The sequence below is a fragment of the Megascapheus bottae genome, chromosome 16, assembly GCF_031878675.1.
Source record: "Megascapheus bottae isolate mThoBot1 chromosome 16, mThoBot2.hap1, whole genome shotgun sequence".
In the NCBI taxonomy this organism is placed as follows: Eukaryota; Metazoa; Chordata; class Mammalia; order Rodentia; family Geomyidae; genus Megascapheus; species Megascapheus bottae.
In genome coordinates, this window is record NC_143524.1 from 38,581,899 (window position 1) to 38,601,915 (window position 20,017).

Sequence of the window (20,017 nt, forward strand, 5' to 3'; positions counted from 1 at the left end):
AGCATCTTTTCCTTCGTGGCTGAGTTTCTCTCTGACCATAATGATCTTATAGACACGCGCATTGAGTTGTTGATTATCTTTAAATGTGTCAAAATCTTTCTCTTCTTTCCTCACATTTCTTCCCTTCCCTCCTTCCTCCCCTCCTCTCCCTCTCCTCTTTCTTCCCTTCTCAATTCCCTTCTCTCTTCTCTCTTTCTTCTTTCTTCCTTCCTGCTCTTCTTCTTCCTTCTTTACATATGCCAGCACATGCACTTCCATTGAGCTAAACCTCAAGTCCCTAGAACCTCTACTTTATTTTTCACTGTTTTAAATTTCTCATTGTTTGTTAAGTAAAAGACTACTGGAAAAAATTGGACTAGTCACATTTCTTCCTTTCTTTCTTTTTTTTTTTTTTTGCTAATCCTGGACATTGTCCCTGAGCTTGTTTTGTTCAAGACTAGTGCTCTACCACTTGAGCCACTGTGCCATGTCTGGCTTTTTATTTTTGCCAGTCCTGGGGGCTTGAACTCAGAGTCTGGGCACTGTTGTTGGGTTTTCTCAAGGCTAGCACTCTACCAGTTTGGCCATAGTACCATTTCTGGCTTTTTCTCTGTATGTGGTATCGAGAAATTGAACCCATGTCTTCGTGCATGCTAGACAAGCACTCTACCAGTAGGCCATTCTCCCAACCCCATATATGGCTTTTTCTGAGTAATTTATTGGAAATAAGAGTCTCATGGACTTTCCTGACTGGTCTGGCTTCCAATCATGATCCTCAGAGCTCAGCCTCCTGAGCAGCTAGTATTATAGGTGTGAGCCCTACTGGGTTGCATTTCTTTGACATAGAAGAACAAGTGTCTGTATTCTTAGCTTTCTTTTTTCTTTTTTCTTTTTCTTTTTTTTTTTTTTAGCTAGAAGTACGTGAAGACTCCAGTAGCAATAAGGATCTCAAAGTTCAGTGTGATGAAGAAGAACTTAGGATTTATCAGCTAAACATTCAGATTCGGGAAGTTTTTGCAAATCGTTTTACTCAGATGTTTGCAGATTATGAAGTGTTTGTCATTCAGCCCAGTCAGGATAAGGAATCCTGGTTTACCAACAGAGAGCAGATGCAAAACTTTGATAAAGTAAGTATAGTCTAGCTGGAGAGGTGATGAAGAATGAAAACTGGTTATTTATGTCTTGAAAAAGTTAAATAATTATGATTTTATGTGATTATATATACGTATATACATTTTTGTATATTATATTACTAAAACAAGTTTGATGATCTGTGTGTGTGTGTGTGTGTGTGTGTGTGTCTGTGTGTCTTTTTTGTGTGTAGGGGGAAAGGGAGGCCCATCTTGGGGCTTGAACTGGGCTTTCTGAGCTTTTTTGCTCAATGCTAGTGCTCTACCACTTTAGCCACAGCTTTGTTTCTGGCATTTTGTTGATTAATTAGAGGTAAGAGTCGTAGACTGGTTGGCAATGTGGCTTAGTGGTAGAGTGCTTGCTTAGCATGCATGAAGCCCTGGATTCAGATCCTCAGTACCACACAAACAGAAAAAACTGTAGGTAGTGCTGTGGCTCAAGTGGTAGAATGCTAGCCTTGAGGGAAAGCAGTCCACCCCAGCCCTGAGTTCAAGCCCTAGGAATGGAAAAAAAAAAGTCTCATACTTTGTTGTCCTAGTTGGGTTGGAACCACAATCCTCAGATCTCAGCCTCCTGAGTAACCAGGATTGCAGATGGGAGCCACTGGTGCCCCGCTTTTGGTTGTGGGTGTCAATTTAAGGCTTCTTACTTGTTCTTATGTGGCTTGTTTTGTCAAGGCTGGTACTTTAGCACTTGGGCCACAGCTTTATGCCTGGCTTTTTGCTGGTTAATTGAAGAGTCTCACAGACTTTTCTGCTTCATCTGGCTTTGAACAACAGATCTTAGAATCCTGAGTAGCTAGGATTATAGACATGGGTCACTAGTACTCAGCCTATAATGAATAATCTTTTGGTGTACTTATTACTGTTGTTGTTATTATTATTGCCAGTCCTGGGGCTTGAACTCAGGGCCTAGGCACTGTCTTTGAGCTTTCTCAAGGCTAGCACTCTACCCTTGAGCCACAGTATCACTTCTGGTTCCAGGGTTTCATGCATGCTAGGCAAGCACTCTACTCCTGGTCCTTGATGTATTTATGATTACTACCCAGTTATTTATCTCCAGCCAAAAAGTTAAAAAAAATCTTTTTATTGTTATTATAAAAATAATGTACGGAGGGGTTAAAATTACTTAAGTCAGGCAAAGAATGCATTTCTTTGTGGACAGTGTCACTCCTTCCCTGACTTTCACTCAGTTTTTCCCTCCAGTCCTCACCCATAAGTGGTATAGTTCATTTTTAATATTGTGTCCAGTGTTCCAGTGAGTACCGTTGTTGCATTTGTTCATCCTTTGTCCCTCCATTTCTGTGCCTCTTTTTCTTTTTCTTTTTTTTCTCTTTTTTTTTTTTTTTTTGCATAGTGCTTTGGGAAAAGGAATCTTGAAACAAAAGTCCTGATTGACTCATTCAGAACTAGCCAAAGCAGACAAATCTGAGAGATTTTTATTTCCAGTTAGCCAGCAAAAAGCTGGAACTGGAATTGTGGCTCAACTGGCAGATAGCCAGCCGTGAACAATAAAATCAAACAAACTTGACCCTGGTGGTAGGTAATTTTAGCTACTCAGGAGTCTGAGATCTGAGGATCACACTTCAAAGCCAGCCCAGGCAGAAAAGTCTATTAGACTTTAATCTCCAATTAATATCCAAAAAGGTGAGAAGTAGAGCTATGGCTCAAGTGGCAGAGTGCTAGCTTTGAGCAAAAAAAAGCTCAAGGACAGGACCCAAGCCCTGAGTTCAAGCCCTAGGACTGGCACAAAGGAAAAAAAGCCAACCAAGAGATTGAGACCAAGTTCAAGACCCAGTACCAGCACACCTGCCTCCTCAATCCCCTGTTCCCCTTCCTCTGCCCCGCCCAGGAAAAATTTACAATTTTTTGCCTTTGTAGTTTACCAGCATAAGTTTGTGCTAGGGTTAGAATTTCTTGATGTCTGAAAAAAAATTTTTTTAAGGAATGAAAGGATTTTGCAATTTGCTTTTCATAAAAGTCTAGGAAACTCCATGGAAGAACTAACTTACTATATCTTTAGGGTATGTGGCTTGTACTGGTCAAAAAGACAAATTCTCTTCCCTATCAATGGTTGTTTTTTTTTGTTCCCACCAGGCATCTTTTCTGTCAGATCAGCCTGAGCCCTACCTGCCCTTTCTCTCAAGATTCCTAGAAACCCAAATGTTTGCTTCTTTTATTGACAACAAAATTATGTGTCATGATGATGATGATAAAGACCCTGTACTCCGAGTATTTGATTCCCGGGTGGACAAGATAAGGCTGTTAAATGTTCGGACACCTACGCTCCGCACATCCATGTATCAGAAATGTACTACTGTGGATGAAGCAGGTAAGGCCTCCTTGGAGCTTTATGTTTAGTCTCTTGGGATACATTTCTAACTTGTCCCTGTTCTTAAACATGCCAATCTCTTTCCTTGTTTCTGCCTTTACATATTTTTAGTACATTACCCGCAGTGTTCTTCCTTATTATTGACTTAAAAAATATCTGACAGTCTTCATCCTTTAACATTGTTACACATTTGGGAACAATTCCTGAAATAAATAGCAGGGAACTTAGGCAGCAGTGAGTAAAACAAATAGGGATTTGTTGTTGTTGTTGTTTTTCCAAACAGGAGTTTGATGAACAACTTAACCAGCATAATCAGAAACTGAGATTCTATTTTTTTTTCCACTCTTTTGGTTATGAGATTTTTTTTTTTTTTTGCCAGTCCTGGGTTTGAGCTCAGGGCCTGAGCACTGTCCTTGGACTTTCTCAAGGCTAGAGCTCTACCACTTGAGCCTCAGCACCACTTCCGGCTTTTTTCTATGTATGTGGTACCGAGGAATCAAACCCGGGTCTTCATGCATGCTAGGCAAGCACTTTAACCACTAGGCCAAATTCCCGGCCCCTAGTTATGAGATTTTTGTGTGTGCGTGTGTGCACGCGTGTGCGCGCGTGCCCATGTCCTTGAACTTAAGCTTGAACATAGGATCTGGGCACTGTCCTTGGGCTTTTTTGCTCAAGGATAGCACTAGATCATTTGAATCTCAGCTTTTTTGGTATTTAATTGGAGATAAGAGTCTCAGGGGCTTTTTCATCCAAGCTGGCTTTAAGCCTCAATCCTCAGATCTTATTCTTCTGAGCTGCAGGATTATAAGTATAAGCTACCAGTGCCCAGCCAGTTATGAGACTTTTTATATTCATAGAGTTGATGCCACCTATATCCCCCCTTCCCCCTACTTATCAGAAAGCAGTTCCCAGAAATTGCCAACAATTCCCATGTTTTCGTAGAGCAGGATCACATTATGTTACTACCTTTAAATCTAGGGAATCTATAAAAGTGAACATTGAATTGGGTGCAGTGCAATTCTGAACAACATTAGAATTCTTTAATCAAGAAATACAGGGTTAATGAAGTATGACTAAGAAATTGATAATCGTCAGAAAGAAAACAAAACTCATAAGCTTACAACAACACCCATAAGCTTACAACAACACCCAATATGTCAACTCCTCTGTGAAGTCTTCTCTGATACTCTAGAGTTGATTTTTCTTCTGTGCACCTATGGTACTTAGTTCTCATTTCCACTCTAATCTGCTACTTTGAACTGGTATCAGGGAATAGCTTAAGCGCAGAGTCTCTTTTCACTGTCTTGTTCCTGATAATTTAGCATCATGCTTGGTCTTACAAATATTAAAAATTGTAGGCTACACAAATGACTAAACATGCCTTTCTATTTACTGAAGGCTGCAGCTAGATCAGTTTAGCTTTAGAGGATGGTCTCAGCTTGAAATGTTTAACTAGTGTGCCTCCTTATAGGATGCTGTGTCCTTATTTTATCCTTTAGTATAGTTTGTTTATTTACCATTATAACTACTTACTACTATATGTCTATCATATATGTGTTCAACCAAAAATGAACACGTCTGGCTTTTTTTCTGTATGCTGGATCTGGGGCTTGAACTCAGGGTCTGGGTGCAGTCCCTGATCTTTTGTGCCCAAGGCTAGGACTGTACCACTTGACCACTACTTCTGGCTTTCTGGTGGGTTATTGGAGATGAGAGTCTCATGAACCTTCCTGCCCTGCTTGGCTTTGAACCTTGATCCTATCCAAGGTGGCTTTGAACTACAACCTTAGATCTTAGCCTCCTGAGTAGGCTAAGCACCAGCATACAATAGACTTTTTTTTTTTTTTTTTGGTTAGGGCCTGAGCCCAAACTGTCCTTTTTTTTTTTTTTGCCAGTCCTGGGCTTGAGCTCAGGGCCTGAGCCCTTGGACTTTCTCAAGGCTAGAGCTCTACCACTTGAGCCTCAGCACCACTTAGGGCTTTTTTTTTTTTTTTTTTTTTGTATGTGGTACCGAGGAATTGAACCTGGATCTTCATGCATATTAGGCAAGCACTCTACCACTAGGCCAAACTCCCGGCCCCCTGTCCTTGGTTTTTTTCAAGGGTAGAGCTCTACCACTTGAGCCGAGCCACAGCACCACTTCTAGCTTTTTTCTATGTATGTGGTACCAAGGAATCAAACCCTGGTCTTCTTGCATGCTAGGCAAGCACTCTACCACTAGGCCAAACTCCCGGCCCCAGCTTTTATGTTTTAGACATTGAAGCTAGAACTGTTTTGCTTGAGTAAAATTTTGTCTTCATCAACCTTACATCCTCTGGTTTCTATCATTTATGTTTCAGACCTTTCTTGAAGATAATTGCCCTCAGGAAGTGGTGGTGTGGCTCAAGTGGTAGAGCACTCGTTTTCAGCAAAAAGGAGCTCAGGGACAGTACCGGGCCTAATGTTTGAGCCTCAGGACTGTCACCAAGAAAAAAAAATTAACAGTCTTCTTGCTGCTTAGGAGGTGGAGGTAGAATGATATGGTCTCAGAGCCAGGGTGTGGCTCATGCCTGTAATCCTAGCCACTTAGGAGGTTGAGATCTGAGGATCAAGGTTCAAAGCCAGCATGGGCACAAAAAGACCTTGAGACTCTTATCTCCAATAAACCTCTAGAAAATGGGTAATGGGGCTTGGCTCAAGGGTAGGGTGGTAACCTTGAGCTGAAGAGCTCAGGGACAGCTCCCAGGCTGCCAAGTTCAAGCCCCATGACCCACCCCATCCCCCCCCCCAAAAGAAGGATATGGACAACCTGAGCAAAAGCTTAATACTTTATCTTTTTTTGTGTGTGTGGGTCAGAGGGCACTGTCCCTGAGCTCAAGGTTACCACCCTATCCCTAGAGCTACAGCCTCACTTCCCAGTTTTCTAGTGATTGATTGGAGATAAGAGTCTCACGTTCTTTAATGCCCAGGCTGGTTTTGAACTATGATCCTCAGATCTCAGCCTCCTGAGTAGCTAGGATTACAGGCATGAGCCACCATGGTCAGCAAGACCTTACCTTAAGTGAGCCACAGCATACTAAAGCAAGAAGGCTCAAGTGATAGACTGCTTGCCTACTAAGCATTCGGCCTTGAGTTTAAGTCCCAGTTTTGTACACACACACACACACACACACACACAGGTTCATGACTAAGGCTCACATGTTTTCTGTATGAGTGGATTAGTAGAACATAATCATTCTTGCCTTTTGGACATAGCAGCCTTCCAGTTCTTTAACTCTGCTTCACAGTTTGGACCTGGGCAACTTGAAAGAGATTTCTATGGGACTGTGAGTTTAGGAAACCATCCTAAAGTATGGTTTAAATCAGGATCCTTAACCATTTTCATGGCAATATTTGTATTTGACATGCCACAAATCAAGAGGTTTTTCTGCTTGTAGCTACTGGCAGTAAAACTAGAGGCTCTAATCAGTTGAGGCCCTACCTATTTGCCATGAGTGAGGCAGTTAATTCTTAGACCATCTGTAATCCATATGGTAAATACTGTAATATGCTTATTTGAATTACTCTGGTTTCAATTATGGCCAGAATATGTAGTGACATATTAGAATGTAGATTTTGGAATATAGTATGAAGAATTGACATTCTCAGTTGTAAAGCTCATTTCAGAAAAATGAGTATTCCAGCATGCTTCAGGTGGCTCTTTGCTTTGTTCCCAGAAGCATGGGAATGATGGGGCTGGGAGTTTGGCCTAGTGGTAGAGTGCTTGCCTAGCATGCACGAAGACCAGGGTTTGATTTCTCAGTACCACATACTTAGAAAAAAAGCCAGAAGTGGTGCTGTGGCTCAAGTGGTAGAGCTCTAGTCTTGAGGAAAAACCCAAGAACAGTGCTCAGGTCCTGAGCCCAAGCCCAGAACTGGGCCCTCCCCAAAAAAAAGAAACCATAGAAAGGAATTGCTTGCCATAGACATATGCTCTAAATATGTACCATTGTTGCGGGGCCGGGAGTTTGGCCTAGTGGTTAAAGTGCTTGCCTAGCATGCAAAAAAAAAAAAATATGTACCATTGTTACACACTACAAATCCATTAGAGCAGAGCTCTTCTCACCATCCATATATCTTAGCCTGTAGGAATAGTTAGGCATCTTATTCACAGAGACATCTCGGCTTCTTAAACCAGTCCCACTGGAAAACAATAACATAAACAAATCTTCCTGGAGATTTTTTTTTTTTTCCAGTCCTGGGCTTGAGCTCAGGGCCTGAGCACTGTCTTTAGACTTTCTCAAGGCTAGCACAATACCACTTGAGTCACAGCACCATGTCTAGTTTTTTTCTGTGTATGTGGTACAGAGGAATTGAACCCAGGGCTTCGTGCATGCTAGGCAAGCACTCTACTACTAGGTCATGCTAGTAGTAGACATCAACTTTTGGCTTTTGAGTAGTTGATTGAAGATAAAAGTCTCTACAGGACTTTTCTTCCCAGGCTGACTTTGAACTGAGATTCTTAGGTCTTAGCCTCCTGAGTAGCTAGTATAATTGGCTTGAGGCACTGGACCTCGGCTCTGAATGTTTTATTACTATTACAATGATGATAAGGTTGATGATGATGATGTATTTATATAAAGTAGTTACAATTAATCCTTCTTGGTTAATGTCACCTTCCTTTGTTTTCTCAGATGATTCTTTCTCCAGCTTTTAGTAGTTACTTTATTCTATTTTTATTTTATTTTATTTATTTATTTTTTTTGCCAGTCCTGGGCTTGAGCTCAGGGCCTGAGCACTGTCCTTGGACTTTCTCAAGGCTAGATCTCTACCACTTGAGCCTCAGCATCACCTCTGGCTTTTTACTATGTATGTGGTACCGAGGAATCTAACCCCGGCCTTCATGCATGCTAGGCAAGCACGCTACCACTAGGCCAAACTCCTGGCCCTAGTAGTTACTTTACTTGTATGAAATGGTCAGTTACCTTGGCAAATACTCAGGATGGACCCTCTGCAAATTTCCTGAGTTTCTGGATTTTGTTTTTCTTTCTTTCTTTCTTTCTTTTTTTTTTTTTTTTTTTTGTGGGCCATGGAGCTTGAACTCTGGGCCCAGGCGCTGTCTCTGAGCTCTTCAGCTCAAGGCTATTGCACTACCTCTGGGCCTGGGTGTTGTCCCTTAGGCCTTCAGCTCAAGGCTATTGCCCTATCCCTGGAGCCACTGCCTCACTTCCCATTTTTCTGGAGATTAATTGGAGATAAGAGTCTCAGGTCCTTTTGTGCCTAGGCTGGCTTTGAACCTTGTTCCTCAGATCTCTGCTAAGATTATAGGCATGAACCATCGCGCCCAGCTTCGCCCAGCTTCTCTTTTTCTTTTCTGGTACGATTTTTTAATTAATGCTATCACTTTGGCCTCTCTGATACCAAGTAAAAATACTTAGGTCTCTTTTTTTGATCCCAGGACCTTGTTCATAGTATACAAGCCCTCTGGCACTTAGCTACTCGGCTCTAACTCAGGGAGTCTGGCGGACTCTCCCTAGATTTTTGTTGCCCTCCCTTTGTTGTAGATTAGAAACTCTCTAAGCCATTTAGCCAAATCATTTTTAGGAATTACTTCATTTGTTTCCTTCTTCTCAGGGCTACTGCCTTCCATTGCCAGATGTCTAGTGTTTTAAAATTCTTTGCTTCATTTCTATGTTGTCGGTTATTTTTTTTTCTTCTTTCTACTGTTTCAAAAAGAAGGTAAGTACTATCCCCTTCTATTTTATCTTGGCTAGAAATGGAAGCATAGTTGCTTCTTGAAAAATGTTTGACTTGATTTTTAAAATTCTCATCCAGAGAAAGCAATTGAACTACGTCTGGCAAAGATTGATCATACTGCAGTTCATCCACATTTACTTGATATGAAGATTGGACAAGGGAAGTATGAACCAGGTTTCTTCCCTAAGCTACAGTCTGATGTACTTTCCACTGGACCAGCCAGCAACAAGTGAGTCAGCCCTTCAAATCCCTGGCTGAGTTTCTAAGCCGAGGTTGTCACCTGGAGTTAGTACCCCCAAACTCTCAGATTTTTATGAAATAAATACAGAAAAGAACCAGAGTTTATAGATTGTTCACTTATAAACAAGAAAATAATTTAGAGTGTCTGTCAGTTCCTGTCCTCACTGTAAAAATTTGAGATAACAATGTGCTCAGGACCTGCAAAAAGCCAGGCTACAGATGGGTTCAAATCATCTCATGCTTGGATCCCAAATAGCATTGTATCTTCAGTAATTAGAGGTTGAAATAATCAAAATAAAAAATAGATAATTTAGCTGGATTCCTCTCCTTTACTTTTAGAGGTGAGTATCAATGAATGATTCTGAATGATACTTTTAGATTACCAGATGAAGTTCTTGTACATGTTTTTGAGACAGATCTTTCTTGAGGAGCTGTAATCTCTTACTCAGTCACTGCTTTTGTTTTTCTTTTTTCCCCTGTGCTTGTTTTAGGGCTTGTACCCAGGGCCTGGACACTAGGCTAACATTCTACAAGTTGAGCCTCAGCTCCACTTACACCTTTTTGGTGGTTAATTGGAGATCAGGGTCTCATGGATGGCTGGGAGTTTGGCCCAGTATTAGAGTACTTGCCTAGCATGCACAAAAACCCAGGTTCGATTCTTCAGTACCACATACATAGAAAAATCTGGAAGTGGTGCTGTGGCTCAAGTGGTAGAGTTCTAGCCTTGAGAAAGCCCAAAGGACAGTGCTCAGGCCCTTAGCTCAACCCCTTAACTGGCAAAAAAAAAAAAAATCTCATGTACTTTCCTGCCCAGCTTTTGAATCACAGCTCTTAGATTTCAGCCTCCTGAGTAGTAACAATTTACAGGCATGAGCCTGTAGTGTCCAGCTTCTAGTCACTTTTTTTTTCTTTTCTTTTTTGGGCTATGGGATTTGAACTCTGGGCCTCCTGAGCTCAAGGATACCACCGTACCCCTGGAGCCACAGCCCCACTTCCCATTTTCTAGTTATTAATTGGAGATAAGAGTCTCCTGGTCTTTTGTGCCTGGGGTGGCTTTGAACTGAGATCCTCACATCCCATCCTTCTGAGTAGCTTGGATTACAGACGTGAGCCACTGCACGGGCTTAGTTACTGCTTCTTGAATTGCACTTAATTTTCCTCTGAACTGAGTCCCTGCATCCACTGTTGTTTTCTCAGACATTCAAGTTTCTCCATTCAGTGGCTTTATAATGTTCTTAATTGCTTCCTTGGAAATTTTCAGGTGGACAAAAAGGAATGCCCCTGCTCAGTGGAGGCGGAAAGATCGGCAGAAGCAGCATACAGAACACTTGCGTTTAGATAATGACCAGAGAGAGGTAAGATACCTTAACTTTGACAAGGAATGGCCCTGTTAGCATGCTCCATGTGCCTTTTCTTTACCACTCCTTAGCCTCAGATCCCATAAATATATGCCAGTCATAACCACTCCCCATAAATAGTAGGTCTAGTTTTTGTGCCAGTCCTGAGGCTTGAACTCAGGGTCTTTTTTCTTTCTTTTGTCAGCCCTGGGACTTGACCTCTAGGACTGGATGCTGTCCCTGAGCTTTTTCTGCCCAAGATTAACACTCTTCACTTTGAGCCACAGCTTTACTTCTGTTTTTCTCAGCCTGCTGAGTAGGATTATAGGCATGAGCCACTGGTACCCAGTGTTTCCTTTCTTTTTATTGTTACTATAAAAGTGGGTTATGGTTATTGTAAAGAGGGGTTAAAGTTACATGAGTCAGGTATATTTCTTATTTATTTATTTATTTATTTATTTTGTAAGTCCTGGGGCTTGAACTTAGGGCATAAACACAGTCCTTGGGCTTTTTCAAGACTAGCATTCACATTTGAGTCATAGCACCACTTCCGGCTTTTTCTATATATATGGTACTGAGGAACTGAACGGGGGTGCAATTACTCTACCACTAGGCTATGCTCCTGGCCAAGTCAGGTGTATTCTTTTTGGACAATGTCACCCCTTCTCCCCCTCACCCTCTTTTTTTTTTTTTTTTGCCAGTCCTGGGGCTTGAACTCAGGGCCTGAGCACTGTCCTTGGACTTTCTCAATGCTAGTGCTCTACCACTTGAGCCACAGCACCATTTCCAGCTTTTTCTATGTATGTGGTACTGAGGATTGGAACCCTGGTCTTTGTGCATGCTAGGCAAGTACTCTAATACTGGGCCAAACTCTCAGCCCCTCTCCGTCTTTTGTTTTTTTTTTTTCCTTCCATTCCCATCCACAAGTTTTTGTTCTGTTTTTTTTTGTTTTTGTTTTTGTTTTTGTCAGTTGTGGGACTTGAACTCTGGGCCTGGGTGCTGTCCCCAAGCTCTTCTGCTCAAGGCTAATGCTTTACAACTTGAGCCACAGCACCACTTTTGATTTTCTGATGGTTACCTGGAGATGAGTCTCATGGACTTTCCTTCCAGGGCTACCTTTGAACCACGATCCTTAGATTTCAGCCTCCTGAGTAGCTATGATTATAGGTGTGAGGCACCAGTACCTGGCTTCCATCAACAAGTTATATAGTTCATTTCAACATAGTGTCTAGTGAATACCACTACTGCATTTGTCCTCCCAGTCCCTGAGCTTTAAAAAAAAAATGTTTGCCAAAGGCTAGTGCTCTACCACTTGAGCAAAAGTTCCACTGGCTTTTTTGATGGTTCATTTGAGATAAGAGTCTCATGGACTTTACTGTCTGGCCTGGCTTTGAGCTGAGATTTTTATATTGCAGCCTTCTAAGTAGCTTAGATTATAGGTGTGAGCCCCTGGCACCTGGCTAAGAATAGATTTTGATACATAATACTAGTTGGAGATGATGACAATTGAGTATATAGTATGTTTTTCAAGTGACAGCCACTAACTTTGTAGAGTCTCTCTATATTTACTTAAGCATTTTATACATTCCCTGGCTAATATAGTAAAAACTTACAAGTCTCCCTGTATGCTTTTCTATTTCAACTTGAATATTACTGTTTTTATATTTTGTTTGCATATGCCAGTCCTGGGCATGAACTCAAGGCCTGTGCTCTGGCCCTGAGTTTCTGGTTTTTGTTTTTGTTTTGTTTTCCACCCCCCTTTTCTGTAGTTTACTGGGGATAAGAGTCTCACAGACTGTTTGCCTGGGGTGGCTTTGAACCCTGATCCTCAGATCTCAGCCCCCTGAGTAGGGCTATAGGTGTGAGCTATGGGTGCCAGCAATGACTATTGAATACACATTTTTGATTGAAATCACTGTGGTAAGACCTTTGAAATATAAAGATGATAAAATATTATTAAGAGCGCAACACAAAAACTTCTGTAGAAGAATCACTTGAATTGGCCATGTGAATGACAAGCCCTCATATGATTACTGGTGAGAGAAAATCACTTCTACTTGGATAACTCAGCATCTTTTTAAGCTTGGAGAATGATAGGGTTTTGAAGAGATTAGCATTTCAAGTTTAGGAAATGAATAGTAGGACCTAAAGTTTGATTTATGTTGTGTAAAGCAGGTTTGGGCAGAATATTTTGGAGGATTGAGTTACAGAGATAGCAAATGAGTAGGAAGGTAATTGTAGTCTAAGTGGTAGGAGCTGGATCCGAATTTAGTGGGATGGGAGAAAGGAGCAGGTTAAGGAGGCCAAATAGAGTGGACAGAGTTGTGCTGATAGAGTAAATTTGGTAGAAAGGAAAAGAACAAGGCAAAAATATTGGTCATGAACCTAAAATACTGAGATGATGTTTATATACAGTTTACTACAGTGATTTGCGTCTGTGTTAAAGCAATCCTGTCATATTGTAGAGAAGCAGGAAATGTAGTTGTTTTGTGTGCAGCCTTATTTTCTCAGTTCCTAATTCAGCAAGTTTAGAAAGAATGGGTATCTTTGATATGGGAAGAGGAATTAAAATTCTGTTTAACTTGGAGAAAAGATGGGTTTGTACACTGAGCTGAGCTATGTACACTGTAGCTATGGTTTTTCTTTCTTTCTTTCTTCCTTTTTTTTTTTTTTTTTTGGTGGGTCATGGGGCTTGAACTAGGCCTGGGCACTGTGGAGCTCCTCAGCTCAAGGCTACCACCCTACCTATATGTCTGGGCATTATCCCTCAGCTCCTCAGCTCAAGGCTACCACACTACCCTTGAGCCAAGCCCCATTTCCTGTTTTCTAGAGGTTAATTAGAGATAACAGTCTCAGGTCCTTTTGTGCCCAGGCTGGCATTGAACCTTGATCCTCAGATCTCTGCTTCCTAAGTAGCTAGAATTACACCACTCCGGCAGGTGGGTTTTTTTTTTTTCCCCCCTTGTATTTTTAATCAAAGGTTACTTATGAAATGCTTTAGTGCTTTGTATCAGTAAAAACAGAAAACAGAAAACATATTATCTGTTTTTCCTTTTTTTGTGTGTGTGCCAGTCTTGGGGTTGAATTCAGGGCTTGGGGGCTGATCCTGAGTTTTTTTGCTCAAGGATTCTACCTTTTTTTGCATTCTACCCTTTGAGCTACATTTCCACTTACGGTTTTTGGGTGGTTAATTAGATATAAGAATCTATATCTATTTCTATATCTATAGAATTAGATATAAGAATCCTGTTGGCTGGCTTTGATCTGTAATCCTCAGATCTCAGCCTACTGATTAGCTAGATGACACTAGCATCTAATTTGAGAGTTGTTCTTTTTTTTTTTGGTAGATCTTGGGGCTTGAACTGAGGTCTTGGGCACTGTCCTTGAGCTCCTTTTTTCTCAAGGTCAAAGTTCTATCACTTGAGCCTCACTGCTGCTTTTTCTTTTTCTTTTTTCTTTGTTTTAGTTTTCTTTCAAGCCCAGGCTTGAACTCTGGGTTCTTCAGCTCAAGGCTACCGCCCTACCCCTTGAGCCACAGTCCCACTTCCCCTTTTCTAATTGGAGATAAGGGTCTCATAGACTTTAGTGCCGGGCTGGCTTTGAACCTTGATCCTCAGAGCTCAGCTTCCTGGGAAGCTAGGATTACAGGCAGGAGCCACCAGTCTGGCTGCTTTTTCTTTGATTAATTGGAGATAAGAGTCTGGTGGATTTTGCTTCCCTGACTGGCTTCAAACTGTTTTCCTCAGATCTCACCTCTTGAGTAGGTAGGATTATAGATGTGAGCCATTGGTGCCTGGCAAGATTTCCATTTTAAACTTACTGGTTTCAATATTATCTGAGCCATGGGAGAGACAGGCAGGAAAATGTGAGGTAGTAATGCCCTCTTTAGGCACCCATCAGTACTGGTCACCTATGGTTTGTGTGAATGGACACAGAGGGTCTTCAATTTTTCTGTTTGATGCAGAAATACATCCAAGAAGCTAGGAATATGGGCAGTACCATCCGCCAACCCAAACTGTCTAACCTCTCTCCATCAGTCATTGCCCAAACCAACTGGAAATTTGTAGAGGGCCTGCTAAAAGAATGTCGCAACAAGGTAAGCTATGGACCCTTCTCTATGTGTGCTATGAATTTCTTTTTGTTTGTTTCTTTTATTTGTGGGGAGGGGGGCAGGCCTGGTGCTTGATGTCAGGGCCTGGGCACTGTCCTTGAGGTTAGCATTCTACCACTTGAGCCACTGCACCACTTCGGGCTTTTTCTATGTATGTGGTACTGAGAAATTGAACCAGGGCTTCAAGCAAGCACTCTATCACTAGGCCACACTCACAGCCCCTCCCTCCCTTCTTTCTTTCTTTCTTTCTTTCTTTCTTTCTTTCTTTCTTTCTTTCTTTCTCTTAAGCCACAGTATCACTCATTTCTGGTTTTCTGGTGGTTAATTGGAGATGAAAGACTCATGGACTTTTTGTGCCCAGGCTGTCTTTGAATCATGATCCTCAGATTGCAGACTCCTGAGTAGCTAGGATTACAGGTGTGAGCACCAGCTTCCTTTTTTTCTTTTTCTTTCTTCTTCTTTTTTTTTTTTTCCTTTTTCTTTTTTTGTGGGTCATGGGGCTTGATTTCAGCCTGGGGTTGGCCCTGAGCTCTTCAGCCCAAAGCAACCACCCTACCTTTGAACCAAACCCTACTTCCTGTTTTCTAGTGGTTAATTGGAGGGTAAGAGTCTCTTTTTTTTTTTTTGTGCCTGGGCTGGCTTTGAATCCTGATCCTCAGATATCAGCCTCATGAGTAGCTAGGATTACAGGCAGGAGCCACCGTGCCTGGCTTTTCTTTTTTAAAAATACTTTTTATTGTTATTATAAAGATGATATACAGAAGGGTAACTGTTTCATAAGTCAGTAATGAGTACATTTCTTTTTTTTTTCTCTCTTCTGCTTCTGCTTCTTTATTTTTGTCAGTTGTAGGGCTTGAACTCTTGGCTTAGGTGTTGTCCCTTGAGCTCTTGAGTTCAAGACTACCACCCTACCCCTTGAGCAACAGCACCCCACTTCCTTACATTTCTTTTTGGACATGTCGCCCTTTTCTTTATTCTTTCCCAGTTTTTCCCTCCATCCTCACCCATAAGTTATAAAATTAATTTTTAACATACTGTTTAGTAACTACCACTGCTGTATTTGTTTACCCTTTGGCCCTCAATTTCTGTGCACCTTTTCTCTCCCAAAATAGATAAACTAACAAATGAGACAAATAATCTCTTTCTTTTTAATTTTTTTATTATCTTTAAGTAGTTTGCAAAGGTATTTTAATTTAATATGTCAGTTTATGAATAAAATGCATCTTGTTCAGTGTCACTTTTTTTTGCCAGTCCTGGGGCTTGAACTCAGGGCCTGAGTACTGTCCTTGGGCTTTCTCAAGGCTAGAGCTCTACCACTTGAGCCACAGCACCACTTCTGGCTTTTTCTATATATGTGGTACCAAGGAATCAAACCCAGGTCTTCCTGCTTGCTAGGCAAGCACTCTACCACTAGGCCAAACTCCTGGCCCCAGTGTCACTTTTTTCACAACCTCTTCCGTCTCTCATTGGCTGATGATTTATTTTTAATGTCTTTCTGAGTTTCATAAATATATGGATTTTTCTCTGTCAGATGGCTTGTCCTGTTTTATGATTTCTTGCTTATTTCCTATATGGTTTATTTAATCTTTTCTATATAAAACACCAACTAATATTTCTTATAACTTCTGTCTTTTAACTTAAGTTTATTAAGTCTTATTTCAAAGTATAGCTTATTTTTAAATGGGTATTCTTCTATTCCATTCCAAAATGTGTTTTTTTTGGAGGGGGGTTAAGTTGGAATAAGAGTCCCCTCAGACTGGGCCTCCAGGCCTCCCTTTTAATTATTCTTACATCTTGACTTTCACTCTAGGGTATGTGTTAAAAATCAGCTCGGTAGATGATTTTTTTCTTAACTATCACTTGAATTTATTTTCTAGTAGAGTCAACAATCCTAATTTTTAGGGTAAATCTGCTGACTTAGTCTTTATTACATCCTCTTTATCAATGAAATGAAAAAAATATTTCTGTTTTCAAAGATGTACTCATATTTAGGGAGAAATAAAAAACTTTTTTTTTTTCTTTTCTTTTATCAGTCCTGGGGTCTGGGCACTGTCCCTGATCTTCTTTGTACTCAAGGCTAGTGCTCTTCTACTTGAGCCGCAGTGTTACTTCTGATTTTTGAGTGGTTAATTGGAGATAAGAGTCTCATGGGGATTTTTGCGCAGGCTGGTTTCAAACTGCCATCTCCAGATTTCAGCCTCTGTAGCCAGGATTACAAGTGTGAGCCACCAGTGCTCAACATGCTTTTTTCTTTTTTTCATATAGAAATATACTATTGTTATTGTTTTGCAAGTTAGATTTTTATATCAGAAGTAATACCCCTTTTGCACTGGGGTTTGAAACTCAGGGCCTCTTGCTTGTTGGGCTGTTGCTCTGTACTACCACTTGAGGCAGAGTACCCCCAGTGTTTTTTTTGCACTGGTTATTTTTGAGATGGGGTTACATTTTCTCTCTGCGGCATACAACTAGCTTGCATTCAGCTTGTTTTAGGCTTATATTTTTAGCTGGACTGATAGGCACGTGTTGTCATGCTCAGCATTTTTTCTGTTGAGATGGAGTCCTTAGGATGTTTTTGCCTAGGCTAGCCTGGAAGCATAATCCTCCTGGTCTCACCCTCCCTTGTAGCCAGATGATATATCTATACTATTGGTTGAGAAGGTGACTTAAATATTTGTCTGGGTTGTCCTTGAATTGTGATCCTCTTTGTAATCCTGACTCAACTTTCCAAGTAGCTAGGGTTGCAGACATGAGCTACCAGCAGAACAGATTGCAGAACAGATATTATATTATTTTATACTCATATAACGGAAAAATACTCTGTAAGTAGTTGTACAAAGAAGCTTCAGTTTAACATGTCAGTTCATGAGTACAGTGCATCTGGTTTGAGATCACCCTTTCCATCATTCTCCCCATCTCTCCCAATCCTACCCATTCCTTCAAGTTATCTGGTTCCATTTTCACATGTTTCCATTGAATACCATGACTGTATTCACCTGCCCTTTCTCTCTGCACACAAATGATATTTTAAATTCAGGTTTTAAAAATTGTCAGACCAATCTTGAGTCATTGAGTTCTATGATTTTTCCCTGCACTCTTCTTTTTTCTACCCCGAGAGAATTGATGCTACATTTTTTCAAAGAGTATCCCTCCGTTGTCTCACCATTCATTCTCAAGTTTTAAGTTATACTCCTAGCAGTGATAGCTTCCAATGTCCAGCACCTGGCTAAATGATGACTGAAAGACATACCATTTTGTGACATGCTGTTGTACCTGAATTCCTAGGACTCCGAAAGAACCACCAGAGGCCATAGTCAAAGCTAAAAGGCAAGGGTCGTTTATTACGAGCTCAAACTTGGATACGAGTTCGAACTCAGACCTCCGCGTACCCATAGCTGGCAACGCTAAGAGGTCCCGAACAAAGATTTTACACAGCTTTTATACAAACAAGTTTTAGGGGCATTAGTTAAAATCACCTGATTGGCTGTTTGGTAACTTGGAACCACTGGTCGCTTCAAGATTGGTCAGAGCTCCGGCGTCTAACCACTGAGCACTGAGCTGTTGCCACCAGGGGTTCAAGTCCGGGCTAGTTCCAGGAGCATGTGTTTTTGATTCCTAGTACATGGGCCCTGAGCAAGGGCGGGGAGGGGGTCATTCCCAGAACATGGGACAATCTTGGCACAACAATGCTACTGTGTAGGAAAATGTGCATCTTAGTACTGAAGAAATACCATAAGCATTCTAATACCCCAAAGCATGGCTAGCATGTGGAACAATAGAACACTCATGCTCTTGAAAGTGGTATGATCACTTTGGAAAACAGCATAGAATTATGTAGCAATTTGTCTCCTAGCTGTATTTTCTAGAGAAACTTTTGCAAGTCAGTTAACCATCACTTTTACAATGTGATAATTAGTTTAGAATAGCATTCTTTGTAATAGTCCCAAATCTCAAAAAGCCAAGAGCTAATCAGTAGGATAACTAATGTTCAGTGGAATGCTGTGCAGCAGTGAAACTGAATCACAGTGTCCATCAACTCTGATGAATATTGCATACATAAAGTTGAGGGAAAAGCAAGTTATAGAAGAAAAACATATAACCAAATGATATTATTTAAGAATACAAATATAGATGCTTTTCTGTAGTTTCATTGTGTATGTTGTCATTTCTGATGAGAAAGTAATTGTAAGAGGGCCTCAGTGGTTAGAGATTGACAGTGTTTCCTTCCTTCCTTCCTTCCTTCCTTCCTTCCTTCCTTCCTTCCTCTCTCCTTCCTTCCTTCTTTCTTTTCTTTTTCTTTTTCTGTTGGTCATAGGACTTGAACTCAGGGCCTGGGCACTGTCTCTGGGCCATTTTGCTCAAGGATAGTGCTCTACCACTTTGAGCCACAGTGCTACTTCCAGTTAATTGGAGATAAGAGTCTCAAAGACTTTCCTGCCCAGGCTGGCTTTGAACTGTGATTCTCAGATTTCAGCTTCTGAGCAGCTAGGATTTCAGGCGTGAGCCGCCATCCCCTAGCTTATTTCTCAACCTAGTTCTTGGTACATGCACACATGTGTGAGCACACACACATGTATTATGTGTCACAGTAAAAGAAATGAAAAAAAAACAGTAACACTGGAAAGAAATATACAAGAATAAGTTTTTTATTCATTATTTAGAGAATACTTTTATTAGTTTCTGTAACCAAACCCATGTAGATAAGACCTTACATATTTAATACAGTGTGTTTACCCCTGTACAAATGGAAAAAAAGTACGTTTAACATTTCTGGACCAATATGGCTATTAATTTCTGTACAATGCCAACTCAACACGGTAAACTGGAATACTTTTTACAAAATTGACAGCACAGCTAAAGTTTCCAAAAATATATGTATTTATATATTTATATAAAATAATTGCTTTTTTTTTTTTTTGCCAGTCCTAAGGACTGAGCTCAGGGCCTGAGCACTGTTGTTGGGCTTTCCTCGGGGCTAGTGCTCTACCACTTGAGCCTCAGCACCACTTCTGGCTTTTTTTGTGTGTGTATGTGGTACACCCCGGTCTTCATACATGCTAGGCAAGCACTTTCACCACTAGACCAAACTCCTGGTCCCAAAAGAATTACTTTTTAAAACTAGCATTAGGGCTCATTTTTTCCTTTTTATATGTCGAAATTTATAGTGTAGTTAAAT

At 40.9% G+C, this 20,017-nt stretch overlaps 1 protein-coding gene across 3 annotated transcripts in view; it reads left to right on the plus strand.

Annotated features, from left to right (window-relative positions):
* Positions 1–20,017, plus strand: part of Dennd5a (DENN domain containing 5A) — a 78,556-nt gene that overhangs the window by 37,545 nt on the left and 20,994 nt on the right. For all 3 annotated transcript variants that reach the window (XM_090348177.1, XM_090348178.1, XM_090348179.1), the window contains 5 exons: positions 891–1,106; positions 3,207–3,441; positions 9,235–9,385; positions 10,658–10,751; positions 14,698–14,829. In XM_090348177.1, the coding sequence (XP_090204303.1) occupies positions 891–1,106; positions 3,207–3,441; positions 9,235–9,385; positions 10,658–10,751; positions 14,698–14,829 (828 nt within the window). The remainder of the gene's footprint in view (positions 1–890; positions 1,107–3,206; positions 3,442–9,234; positions 9,386–10,657; positions 10,752–14,697; positions 14,830–20,017) is intronic.